Source organism: Dipodomys merriami, unplaced genomic scaffold (genome assembly GCF_024711535.1).
Source record: "Dipodomys merriami isolate MVZ:Mamm:240054 unplaced genomic scaffold, mDipMer1.0.p SCAF_3, whole genome shotgun sequence".
In the NCBI taxonomy this organism is placed as follows: Eukaryota; Metazoa; Chordata; class Mammalia; order Rodentia; family Heteromyidae; genus Dipodomys; species Dipodomys merriami.
Genome location: NW_027204492.1, coordinates 99,421,900 through 99,435,537, shown reverse-complemented (window position 1 = coordinate 99,435,537; position 13,638 = coordinate 99,421,900). Strand labels below are relative to the sequence as shown.

Here is a 13,638-nt window from a genome sequence, read left to right as displayed (position 1 = left end):
AAATCCTTTATATTACTGTTACATGATTAGGAACTAATCTCCTGGATAAATCCCTATTAACTAGATACTAAATCTACTTTTAATATAGTCTGACTTCCACACTCTGATAATTACCTTTATGTAAAATAGTATCATTGAACTATGGCAATAATTTAATGTTAGAACTAATTACCTTGTGTACCAAGATCACCAAACACTTTTGTAAATACTACTGTAAGGAAAACAATTTAAATAGTAAATACAAAATATGTAGAGACTATATACCTATTAAGGAATCAAGTAAATGGAACTTTAGACAAATTATATTGTAATACAAAGTTAAATTTTAAATATCTTCATTGTTTTGCATATATAATGACATCCTAAAGGGAAATGATATAACAAGATTGTTTGAAAGGTCTTGAATTTGTTATTAAGAACAAATTCTTGGGGAGCTATATAGAATTCTGTAATGATACTGAAATTGCCAATAAAAGGTACTTCAATTAATAGAAGTGTATCGTTTTTTCTTTCAACAAGTATTTATCACTTATTTATTACATAAATATTCAATAGTAAATTTAAACAAAACATAAAGAAGTATGGCAAACTTACTTTACTGTGATTGGTGATATGAAATGATATGTGACTGGCATGAAAGCACATACCAAAATGAATGGAACATAATTTACTGGTCAATAGAAAAATTTGAGGAATGGCAGTCATAAAATGGGTAAAAGAAAATAGTAATATAGAATACTATAAGAATAATTTGTCTTTTATTTTGGAGGCAACTGAAACCTTGTATTTATAGATAGAACATAAAAAGGCAAAGTTTTCAATATATCAATTTTAGAAAGATTAATAGAAAGGGGAGAAGTCTCATCACAGGGGGATAAAAAAGCTTAAGTCAGAGTTGGCAGAGTTATTAGAAAGTGATTGAAGATATAATACTTTCCTAATAATATAATAGTAATAAATATGGAACAAATCAAAAGACATAAATTGACAAAACTGTAGAAAATCATGTTTTAAATAAGAAACACTTTTGTATGCTTTTGTAGACGCTCTAGATATCAACCATCTCTACTTCTACTCCAGTTCCATCTCAATGGTCTCTACTACCTCTAACTCCGCTGCCATCACTTTCACATCTACTATCCTCAGCATTTCCACTAACTTCACCATAATCAAATGACCAGCACAACACCCATGGAATACTAATTTCCATAGAAGCTCCATATGCAATGCTTCTTATTTGAGCCTCATGGTTTCACACACAGTGATAAGAATGAACCCAAGGAATGGCCTTATGTAACTTACCTGAAATTATAAGCTACTAACTGAAAAAGGCAAGTTTCAAACATGAGTAATTTTGATTCCAAATATGATGATTTTTCTATTATCTGTTACTCTTTGACACATCAATAAAAATAATTATATAGATCATAGCTTTATAATTAATTACAAAGCTGAAATTTTAAGGGGAGATTCAAATAGTGAACTCCATGATTTGGGAGTCATTCACTTAGAAGCAGTCTTAAATCAATGAAAGGATACAAATCAGATAAAGAAGTGAAAAGGACAAAAGAGACAGATTTAGTGATTAGATAAGAGAGGAAAATAAGTAATGAGAGATACGTAATGATGTCATAATGATGTATTGTAGAAGCCAAAAGAGAACATAATTTTCAAGAGAAAATAGTTGAATAGATTGTAACAATAACAGTATTCATATTGAAATGTTAATGCTTCTTACATGGGATAAGAAAGGGACACTAATACTGAGGTTTCGGTGGTGTTTGCATGCTTAATAATTACTAGCTTCCATCTTTAGACAATTGAATTAGTTTATTTTGACATGCTTCCTCTTTATTCTCTTTGTTCAGTCTAATATCATCAATTTAGGGTAACAAATAGAATCCTTATATACCTATATTGTTCAAAAAGTAAACCTTAGAGACTAAAAGTTAGTGCTAAATATAATTACATTGGTACAGCAGCTATAATTACATAGCTTCCAGCACACAACCAAATATTTACTAACGAGATACTTTACTATACAATCTAACTCCTGTAGCCAGGTCACCACAGTTGAAATTCTAGTTATGTGTGGTAGTAATATCTCAACCATATATATTTTGGAACATTATTGGAAAGAATAGTATGCAGACAAAATATTGAATCAGTGCTGAGCTGCTAACAAAATTCTCAATAAGTGTTAGGTTCTATTTAGTTCATCATTATGTATCAAGTTGGATATCTCATTCCAGGAGATTGCACAAACTGCTGGGCACATATAATATAAACAGGATGTGGGTGAGAAAATATTTCACTTAGTCACTCTTTCTGAAAACAGATAAAGTCAGAACACACTTTTCTAAATAAATATATCTTCAGTATAAGAACCAAGAATGAAACTTTGAGGACAAATTGACAAGGATCAACTTGTTTTGTGGGTTTCTATAAAAAGCAGTTACTGAAAATATTAAGATTAACAAAATATGTTTTACTCTGTTTGAAGAACTATTGGATTGTTGTGTCATATCCATAAATCCATGTGTCCACTTATCATTGTCTGTGCATACATATCTAATGTGATATCAATCAAATGAATGAGCACAGTATTAGGATTAATAAAAAGAAAAGAGCTTCATGGATTTTATTTGTGAATTATAATTTGACCTCTATCAATGAAGATTAAAATTTCACCCTGAGTAAAATAATTTGCCCTCTATCAACTAACATTTTCTCTTACAAATCAGATCGTAAACATTCAGGCTTTGTGGGCATACAAATTCACTTACATTTTTCTAACTTCACCATTATAATGTGAAAGTAGTCACAGATTGCACCAGTTTGAGTAACTGTGTGTGTTCCACAAAATTATTGCTTAAAGGAAATGGAAAGGCTTGGAAAAAATTATATTAAGTGAAGTAAGCCAGGCCCAAAGAAACATAGGTCCCATGTTATTTGCAATAACTAGTATATGTCTGAGTCAAGCAGAAAAGATCAGATAAGTTGATGTTAGGGAAATGAACCCTAAGATATGTATTCAAATGTTTTTTTTTCTTTCATGCGATTGTTTCTAACACATTTATAAGATTATTTCTTTGTTGCTCTGTATGTCCCTCCCCCACAGTATAACCCCTGATTTCACTGTATTTGATGTCAGTATAATTTGTAGAGGGGAAGGGCAAAAACAAATCATTTAAATAGGGATACAGGTGGCCCATTGCAACAATGATATGTACAAGTCGTTATGTCTAAAAATGAACTTTACTACTTTGGTGCGGGGGGGGGGGGGGGGTGGGAGGGAGGGGTAAGCAGGGAGGATTGGGTGGGGGGGCGTGGGGAGGATGGGAAGGGATGGGAAGGGGAAACATAGGAGGAGGCTACAATGCTTGATAAGGAATGTACTCATTATCTTTCCCATGTAATTGTAACCCCTCTATACAGTATTTTCACAATAAAAAAATAAAAATTTAAAAATATAAAACCAGCTGAGCACTGGTGGCTCACGCCTGGAATCCTAGCTACTCAGGAGGTTGAGATCTGAGAATCATGGTTCAAAGCCAGCCCGAGCAGGAAAGTCCATGAGACTCTTATCTACAATAAACCACTAGAAAACTGGAAGTGGTGCTGTGGCTCAAATGGCAGAGCACTTGCCTTGAGCTGAAGAGCTGAGGGACAGTGCCCAGGCCTAGAGTTCAAGCCCCATGATCAACCAATATGTGTGTGTGTGTGTTTGTGTGTGTGTGTGTGTTTGTGTGTGTATGTATATATATATCCCCCCAATTCTTAGTTCATGAACCATGCAAAAACTAGAATCTGGATGTATTTGGTGTAGAGGTGTTAGTTTGCTGCTCCATGGACTAGAACATGTGCAAACTTGAGCAGACACAACCATGAAGGTCTGCCTGAAATTTGAAATTATTCAATTTGAAATTTGAAATAATTTGAAATTATTCATGCAGGTTTTAAGTCATGAATTAATGCAGAAGCTCTAAATGATAGAGTCAAATAACTTTTCTAGATGTTTCTTTTCTTTTGCTTAGAACATCTGATACACTATTTTTAGGTATGTGTTCTTCCCATATTTCTGTACCATGGTATATGCAAATTCTAATGTCAAGTGTTCCATGCGTTCCTGAACATATGCTAGTTAGAAACATAAGGCGTATTTCAATGTTCCTTCTTAATCTTAGAATTACAATGACTGCAAGGAAATGGAAATTATACCATTTTATGATTTTCATGCTAGTTTTGACTTAATGAAATTTTATTGCTATCTTTTAATATCTTCACTGATTTATGTAATGCCTACCATATCTGGAATGTCTAGTGGAGAAAACCCACAAAAAGATCAGTTAAAAATTCTAACACCTTCAAGATAAGACTTTATAAATATCAAAGAACAGGCAATCTGTTCTGTAATTACTCCTGATTTCGGATGTGCAGACTGGGGCATTATGTTCTTGTAAACTAGCAGACTGGATTCTTATCTATTAGAGGTGTACTTCTCCATGAACATGGAAGAAAGACATTTAATGCAAAACAAAGTACTGAATAAGTAGGTCTTTTGTGAGAAAAAGACACTTTCAGGATGAAAATGCAGCCACCCACAGCAGTTCATCACCTGTGGTTTCTTTTTCCAATTCAGCAGTCTTTTCATTAAACATTCAGTTTTTGATGGGATAGTGTTTTCTTGGGGAAACTTTAAAACTTACTTCATTATTTTTCTTGTGAAATTTAGCTGACATTACAGGTATCTAAGGCTTCCAGAAATATTGTCTGAGTAAAAAGATCGCCATCAAAACATAGAGGTAAATGTGTTTTTCTGCTTAACAATGAACCTTCATTTATGCAGAAAGCCACCATTAAAATTGTCTCACCTTTTCCTAATTTCAGAATCCACAACAATCTGTCGCTTCTTTTGGGGAGGTGGTGGTGGAAGTTCCTCTTGGGCATGTTTTACCAGGATTTGTTCCCTTGTGGTCACCATAGTTACCGTTTCCATTACAGTTGTCTGTGTTAGTGATGGCTGAGTGGTGGTGACAGCCTGTGAAATCTGTGAGAAGTATTGAAACAGAGGTCAGACATTGTTTGAAAGACTTCAGTAAAGAGTGCTTGGAGTAGTGAAGGAAAATAATGAGAAACTGTTCCTGCTTGTTGGTAGATTGACCTTCAGATCAAAATAGCATCATACTGAACCCAAATCAAATTGTTTTATCTGACTTAAGTTATGCCGACTGAAATAGTAAAGCTAAGTAATCTCAGAAGGAAAACTACACTTAGTTCCTCTTCAGTTTATTAGTTAAAATGCAGTAATGGAAGGAGCAAAGGAGAACAATTTAAGAGTGTCATTCTGATATTTAGGCATACGAATTGAAGTGTTTACATTAATACAGATTTTTACCAAAACATATAAATACCAGTTCCATCATCTGGCATATGATAGATGGCTACTAACATAAAACAAAAGCAAAAGTTTGAAGCCAAGAAATAAAATATATGAAATAAAAAGTTGATAAAATACATGTTTTGAACAGTAGGCATGATGAGGCGCACCTGTAATCCGAGCACTTATGAGCTAGAGGCAGGAGAAACACACGTGTGTAGCCAGGCTAGATTACACTGCACAGCTTTTTCTAAAATAAGCAAACAATGAATAACAAAAGAAATGCATCTTTGATCATATGGAATGATTTTATATGCCAGGCACTTTAAAATAAAAGTTGAGCTTTGTAATAAAATATTTTGTAACCGAATGAGCAAAACAGAGTACATATTGGCCCACAGGTATCTTGCTCTTTAATGTTATTCAAATGCTAAGAAGTACACTACTCTTGGTTTAAACTTGTGACTATGTTCAAATATTTTAGTTTCTAAATTCATTATTAGAGACTGATACTTTGTAATTACACTACTTTCTGTTTAAACATTCTAAGGTTGTGCGTAGTTCATCAGTCTTTAGAAAATATAGTTTGCAACCCAATCATGATGTCTTCCACCTTCACACAGCAGAGAAATTACCAGACAGAAAATTTGTATAAGATATACTTTCATTCCATCCTTAATCACAAATTTCACCAATTTGCTATCTCATGATTTTTTTTACTTTTTTTTTTTTTTTTTATAGTTTTTTGGTACTTGGACTCATGGCCTGGGTGCTGTCCCTGAACTGTTTTGTTCCAGGCTAGCACTCTACTACTTGAGCCACACCTCCACTTTTGCTCTTTTTTTTGTGGTTAATGGGTATGTTTTCACACAATGACTTCTAGAAGCAACTTTTCAGATTTTGGAAATATTTAAAGTATAGAATTCAGAGTTACTAAAAATATAAAGGGACTTTTCTGTGTGTGTGTGTGTGTGTGTGTGTGTGTGTGTGTGTGTGTGTGTGTGTGTGTGTGTGTGTGTGTGTGTGTGTGTGTGTGTGTGTGTGTGTGTGTGTGTGTGTGTGTGTGTGTGTGTGTGTGTGTGTGTGTGTGTGTGTGTGTGTGTGTGTGTGTGTGTCTCCTGGGGTTTGTATACTCAGAGCCTGGATGCTGTCTTTTAGTTTTTCACTAAAGGCTGGCATTTTTCCACTTGATGCACGGCTTCACTTTCAGATTTTTGGCAGAGAATTGAAGAGAAGAGTTTCATGGACTTTCCTGCCAGGCTGGCTTTAAACTAGCTGTGAGTCATTAGCACTCATAATGGTCATTTCTTTTACAGCTATAGCTCAGGAAATATTTGTGTTCCTGAATATTTGGGTATGACAATTTCTGCAATATTAAGAGTGTTTTCTTATTAACACCCATTATGAAATTGCTTAGATGTGCTTATGTGAGATCAAGGAAAATGACAACATAACATAAAATTGCATTTAATTGTGCAAAACATTACAAAAAAGACAAGATTTATAATAAAACCATACTATGACATTGCTATGTAAATGTGCTGTACTAGTAACACCATAATACTGCAATTAAAAACACTACTTCTTTTCTTGTAAGATGGAATCATAAGAAAACCACCACCCCTTGACCCTGCAAATACAAGACAGAATTCATCTATATTAAAATACTAGCAACTACTCTCAAAACCTATTCCATGTAAAACCATTGGTCATATACTAAATTTCCCCTGGCTTTTAATAATTGACTATAAATGCTTAATTGTGTTAAAAATCACTAAAAAGTATAGACAGATGAAGAATTATGGAGGCTATTTAACCTAGCTTCCTGCTTACTACAGGAATCATGACTCCCAGAAGCTGACATCTCTTTCTTTACTGGGAAGATAAAACTCTCAGGCAAAGATCTTTTTGGTACTTAACAGAAATCTATCTTAATATCACTTCTTCCAGCTAAAATTTGCTTTGAACCTTGGACAAACACAGAGTAAAGCTGAGTATTATATTTACCTATCGGGTTTTAAAGATTTGAAGCCTAATAATTGTGACCCTATTAAATCTTATTTCCAAGCACTGAGGCATAAGTTATTTGTTTAGAACTATCTTTCTTCTTCCAGTACTGGGGCTTAAACTCAGGGCCTTATATGCTTAGCATTTTCCCTCATGGCTAGAACACTACCACTTGAATCATGCCCTTACTACAAGCTAATTTGCAATCGTTTCATGGACTTTTCAGCCTAGGTTGTCTTTAAAACATGATCTTTCAGTTAGCTACCAGAGTAGCTAAGTTTACAGGTCTAAGCCAGGGGCCTCTGGTTCTTTGTTAGCATCCTAAAGGTATGATTAATTTATCCCATTCAAAAGGTCAGCTATAACAGAGGAAAAGAACAGCCTAAAAAGAGTAAATAATAGTTTAAATACATTATTATATGAATATAATATTTTTCTTTTCTTTCTTATTCTTTTGCCAGTTCTATGGCTTGAACTCAAGGCCTGGACACTATCCCTAAACCTCTTTGTGCTCAAGGCTAGTATTTTACCAGTTGAGCCACAGCACTACTTCTGGCTTTTCTTAGTACTTTATTGGAGGTAAGAGTCTCAGGGAGGTTCTTTCCTGGGCTGGCTTCAAACCACGATCCTCAGATCTCAGCCTCCTGAGCAGCTAGGATTACAGGTTTAAGCTACTAGTGCCTAGCTATTTTTCTTTTTTAAAATGTTTTCTTCTGTATATTTGTTTTTAAAGGAGCTTCATTGGGATAATTGCATATATGCACTGTATGTATATAGCATATTCCATCAAATTCAACTTATCACTCTATTCCACTTCCTTTCCCCTCTTTCTTTCAAAACTTCAATAGGTTTCATTGTTCTAAGACAAGTGCCAATGGCTCACACTTATAATCTTAGCTACTCAGAAGGCTGAGATGTGATGATTGTCATTCTAAGACAGCAGGGGCAATAATGTCCTTCAAAGAAACTCTTACCTCCAATTAACTTGAGCTGTGGCTCAAGTGACAGGCTGCTAGCCTTAAGTAAAAATGCAAAGATACAACAAACATGCCCCAAGTTCATATCCCTGTACTGGAATAAAAACAATAGTTTTCCCTATTCTGTTTTCATACATGAATATAAAGAATTTTGGCCAGATCCATCCTCCTTCACCATCTCTGTTAGTCTGCCTCTACCCACTGATATCCGCTCCTGAAGGGAGCCTCTTTTAAATTTGTTGTACAGTTTTCAGGGATTTATAATGTACATTAATTTTATGAAGAGGTTTCACAACAGTATATCACACATACATATACTATAATTTAGCCAGATTAATCTCCTCTGTTCTCCTCACCATCACTATCATCATATTGTTCAACAGTTTTCAGTGAGTTTCCTTATGCCTTTTTCATGTCACAGTATATTTCGATATTGTTATACTCAATCATATGTTTCTATATTTCCTTCTTCCTCTTCCCTTCTTGACAGCTTCACATTTACAATTATGTTGTGTGTATGTGTTTGTGTGTGTGTGTGTGTGTGTGTGTGTGTGTGTGTGTGTGTATGAATACCTTTCCACAAATGAGCAAAAACAGGTAATATTTGACTTTGTGTGCTTAGCTTATCACAGTCAACATCATGAGCTTCAAGCTCTAGTTCCATTCACTTTTCTGCAAATGACATATTTTTTTCATTTTCCTTTTTCTATTTTTGGTATGCCTATATTGGGGCTTGAACTCAGAGCCTTGTGTTCTTGCTCACCTTGTGCTACCAGTTGAGCTACAGCTCCAGTCAAGCATTTTTGTGGTTAAGTGAAAATTGAGTCTCTTTGATTTTACTGCCCAAGTTGGCTTCAAATCTTGATCATTCCCAGGTATTAGTCTCCTGAGTAGCTAGGATTACATATATAAGTTACTGGTGCCCAGCTATTAAGTTGTAATGGATATGGATGAATTGTACTTCTACAGGTTAAAGCACATTGCATAACCAGAGCAAAAGTTTTAACTGATAGTTGGTAGCTTTGTGTAAAACTATCCCTACAGATAGGATAGTACCAAATACAAAAAACCTACTGGTGTTAAAAATCGTATTTTGAAGCAATAGAAGAGATTTATACAGTGAACTCTGAAAATCCTAGGATAAAAGACGAGGCACCCGTGAAGGATGCTAAATTGTTAATCACAAGGATATAAAATACTTCTTGTCTTGAAAGACTAAAGAGCAACTGCCATAGCTATGAGTAACCCATAAGTATTAGAGTTCATGACAGTAGCTTGGCAACTAAATTTTAATATTAATTACTGTCCTCTTTTGATACTGATAGTAAAGGAAGAAAATTTATTGAACAAGTGCTGACATTAGCATCAGAAGTCCTATTGAAGTCAAATACTCAGATGACAACAAAAAAGAAATTACTCTCTTTGAAATAAATTATATGATAATTAAGAAGGTTCACTCTGAAATGATCTCTTCAATTATATGTATTTCGTTCCTCACTTCAAATTGTCTTTAATACAAAATGTTAGAAAGAAGAGATACATGTTAGCTTCAGAATTCATCATACTAAATACAGAATTTAGGCAGCTGTGTCAATTTATTGCACCTGCAGAAATTCAAAAGCAATGACATTCAATTTTTTTGATCTATCCAATTTTTCCCTACACACCATCTGACAGAATTGATGAAACACACTGTGTGACTAGGGATAAATACTATGAAGTATATGAACTTGAATTATATATATATATATATATATATATATGTCTATTTTATCTTTGTAGTATTTTAGATACATGTTCATAATAAAAATGAGTATTTCTGGTCATCCACTTATATAGGAAAATTATAATAATTTTTATCACCTTTCATATTTCAGCTGACTCTGAGGTTTAAGAGAATGGTCAAATAGAGGGGAAAGTTCACATCTCTTCACTATTTCAACGTTTTATATAAAAAAAATAAAGAGAAACATATCACAGTCATTTAGGACTAGAATACTGCACAGATCTGTCTAGGCTAAACTTTTTTTATTTTATAAATGAAAGAAAGATTCCAAGAGTTAACTCATGCTTAATAGCAAATTTTAGTTCCTATTATATTTCATATTATTTTAATGCACTTTACAACTTAAATCACGCTGATATACAAGGCCTATCCCAAACATCTAATTTAGCTGGAGATAGTGAAAGGATAATTTCCACAGTAATTTGAGCTTTAACTTCAAAATCTTCTAATAAAACCTTTAACCTGAGATATTAAACAAAAGATTTTCTAAAATTCAAGGTACTTCATCCATGAATTTAAATAAGATGGCATCCTAAAATAATTATGGAATTTAATTAATAATTCTACTTTTTACTTAAAATTATTATTTTTTTTAGTTGGCAGAAGGCTTATTAGGATTGGATAGCTTTCAGAAACCAATGAAAAAGGTTGTCAACTGAAAGACTTTAGAGTATTTTTAATTAAAATTACTGGCAGAAATGAAGACAGGTAAACCAATTATAACTACATCCATATATCAATAGGTCTGCAAACTAATATTTTGAGAATGGGCACAGCCAAATGTAGATACAAAATACTTTATGAAGATTAAAATTAGGATTTTTATAGAATGAGAATGGACTCAGATAAAACAGGCAAATAATTGTTCATCTAAGTACATTTGAATCTTTATCTTTGTAATTTGAGTACAACTGAAACTGCTGCCTTATGCTGTCAAAGCAGGATTTACATTGCTCATGTTACTATCAAGAGTTTTAAATCTTTCAGTAAGATATAAGTTATATATCATATAAGTCATATAAAATTATTAATTACACATTATATGTGCACACATATACATACACAGATATACACGACATGATTATCATTGTCTACTCTCATGTTCAAAGTTAGGGGAATCCTGCATTGGTTAGTGTTATCTTTAAGATATTTGTGCAAAATAGTTGAAAGTATTGGAAAACAATGGTCATCAGTATAGCAAAACTATGCACAAACCAGGATCTTCAAACTTAGTAATAGAAATTTTCTTGTTCCCAAAAAGGAAGATTTGCTCAAAAGGGCAGAACAAGAGTTTTAGATTCATATATCTAGATATATTCTTACATCTAACCACTTTATGCCTTTTAATATCAATTCTCATAAACAATTGTAAAGTACAGACACCCTTTCCAAATTGTATATCAGACAAATGGGGAAAATAATGTTTCAAAACACTTAAATTACATTCAATTTTCCCATGTTAATAACTAGTTGATTAACTTCTATCAATTTCAAAATCAAGATTAAAATATATTCATCAGCATTATGTACTTTAGAAAAATAAATGGAGCCAATCCCAACAAGTGCATTGATTGGAAAAAAAGACCTAGAATCATTTGAGTTTTTATAGAAGTCCATCCAGAGCATCCACTTAACAAGAGTTACTATCTTTCCAACAGCTGGAAACACAAGGCATTTCTACTTTCTCAGACTGCCCCTTTTTATCAAGTTTAAAATCCTCATCTTTTATCCAGGTATTATTCAAGCCCAAACAGACTTTAAAATGCAAGAGAGCAGCCTTCACAGCTGATCTTTTTGGTGTGCTTTGATCTTTTGCCATGCAACTGCTACATAAGGTCAAAATCCCTCAAAGCTTTGACCTGAATACCAGTCAAAGTCTTAGGCACACAATGTTCTTTGTATGAGTACAATCAGATTCCTTGTCATCTAAGTAACAATTCCTATGTCTTGCCTTACAATGAATTTTAACTATACCAAAAGTTTGTTCATTCTTTACACCAGATATTTAAAAGGGTTTTTTATGCAACTAATTATAAAGTACAACTGGTCTTAATGAGGCTGATTTGGTTCCCCACAAACATGATAAGAAAATCCACATTCAAGTTTTATTCCTTCAAATCACAACCTTAGAACTCGTATGTAATGGTGATCAAGCTAAATTTGACATGTACAAAATAAAATCAATTCCTTTTTAACTACAAGACACTAATTTTGTACATTTATTTTTTTAAATCCATGTTCTCTAGGCAATTCCATTTCTCTATCTTCCTAACCACTCAATAATCAATATCAAAGATGTGAACTGGTTCTATGGCAACATATTTGTTCAATGAGTTAAAACTAAGACACAAGTTTATAAAAGGCTCAGGCTTAGTGTTCTGGGAAACAACTTGCCGATGGTAACTCCATTTATCTGTTCCTGGTCTGATATGTAGTATATAACTGTTTGAAAATACAAATAAAAGGAAATCATGGTGAATGACAAGAATTCCTGCAGACTCACTAAACAGCATGACTTACATATCAAGAGTACCTTGCTTCCTTTGAAATGCTTTTATGTGCAGGACTTTATTTTATCATCATTCCATTCCAGTGAATAAGTAGAACAAATACATGCTGTAATATATGTTGGACATCATTTTGTAAAGAACTACACACACCAAAGCTAACTAGTATGTTATTACATAATAAGAGGTTAAGCATACTGCTGAGGTGGTAGTCACAAAATTTCTCAGCCATTAAAAACAAGGCTTCTAATATGTTTATACCAATGAGAAGAATCAAATCAGTAACCCTTTCATGAAATACACAGCTTCACTGAAGCAGTATAATTCCAAGGAAATTATTCTACTTAAATATAGGATGTCTAAGAAAGTCTCTATATTTCAGCCAGCATTGAAATTGGCACTATGTCATTATCTTTCCAACTCAATGTTTTTAAAAATATATGTAAAGACTCTAAAGGATAGGGACATAGATCTCTACATAAGTTTCCTAGAGCCTACTGAGGTTTTTCTGAGTAGCATGTAGTATTTTATATTATAATTGCTCACAGATGTGATTGTCATGTATACGAGTTTGGGAAGTTCTGCATATAATTCAACTGAACCAGAATATGAACTACGGTTAACAGTTATACTTCCATAAATATATTCCTTTAAAAGTATGCATTTCACAACAACTTTTATCAGTCAGGCTTCCTAGCAAATACTTATAATCTCAGATTCCCAAGAGACAGAGGGAGGAGTAACATGGTTGGAGTAAAATTTAGTAAAATTTAGCAAGGGGTCCTATCTGAAAAATAAACTAAATGCAGAAGTGTAGAGGCATGGCTCAAGTAATGGACCACCTGCCTATCAATGAGAGGACTTGAGTTCAACCATCAGTATTGTAGGGATTGAAAAAATTATCAAATAATACCAATCCTTATTGACATGATTTCTCATCATTTTACTGCAATAACCATCCATAGAACTAATGTGTTCCTG

At 33.4% G+C, this 13,638-nt stretch overlaps 1 protein-coding gene across 9 annotated transcripts in view; it reads right to left on the bottom strand.

The window, feature by feature from the left end:
• The window catches only part of Dmd (dystrophin), a 2,040,854-nt gene that overhangs the window by 1,357,914 nt on the left and 669,302 nt on the right, over positions 1-13,638 (bottom strand). For all 9 annotated transcript variants that reach the window (XM_070040660.1, XM_070040663.1, XM_070040664.1 and 6 more), the window contains one exon: positions 4,875-5,050. In XM_070040660.1, the coding sequence (XP_069896761.1) occupies positions 4,875-5,050 (176 nt within the window). The remainder of the gene's footprint in view (positions 1-4,874; positions 5,051-13,638) is intronic.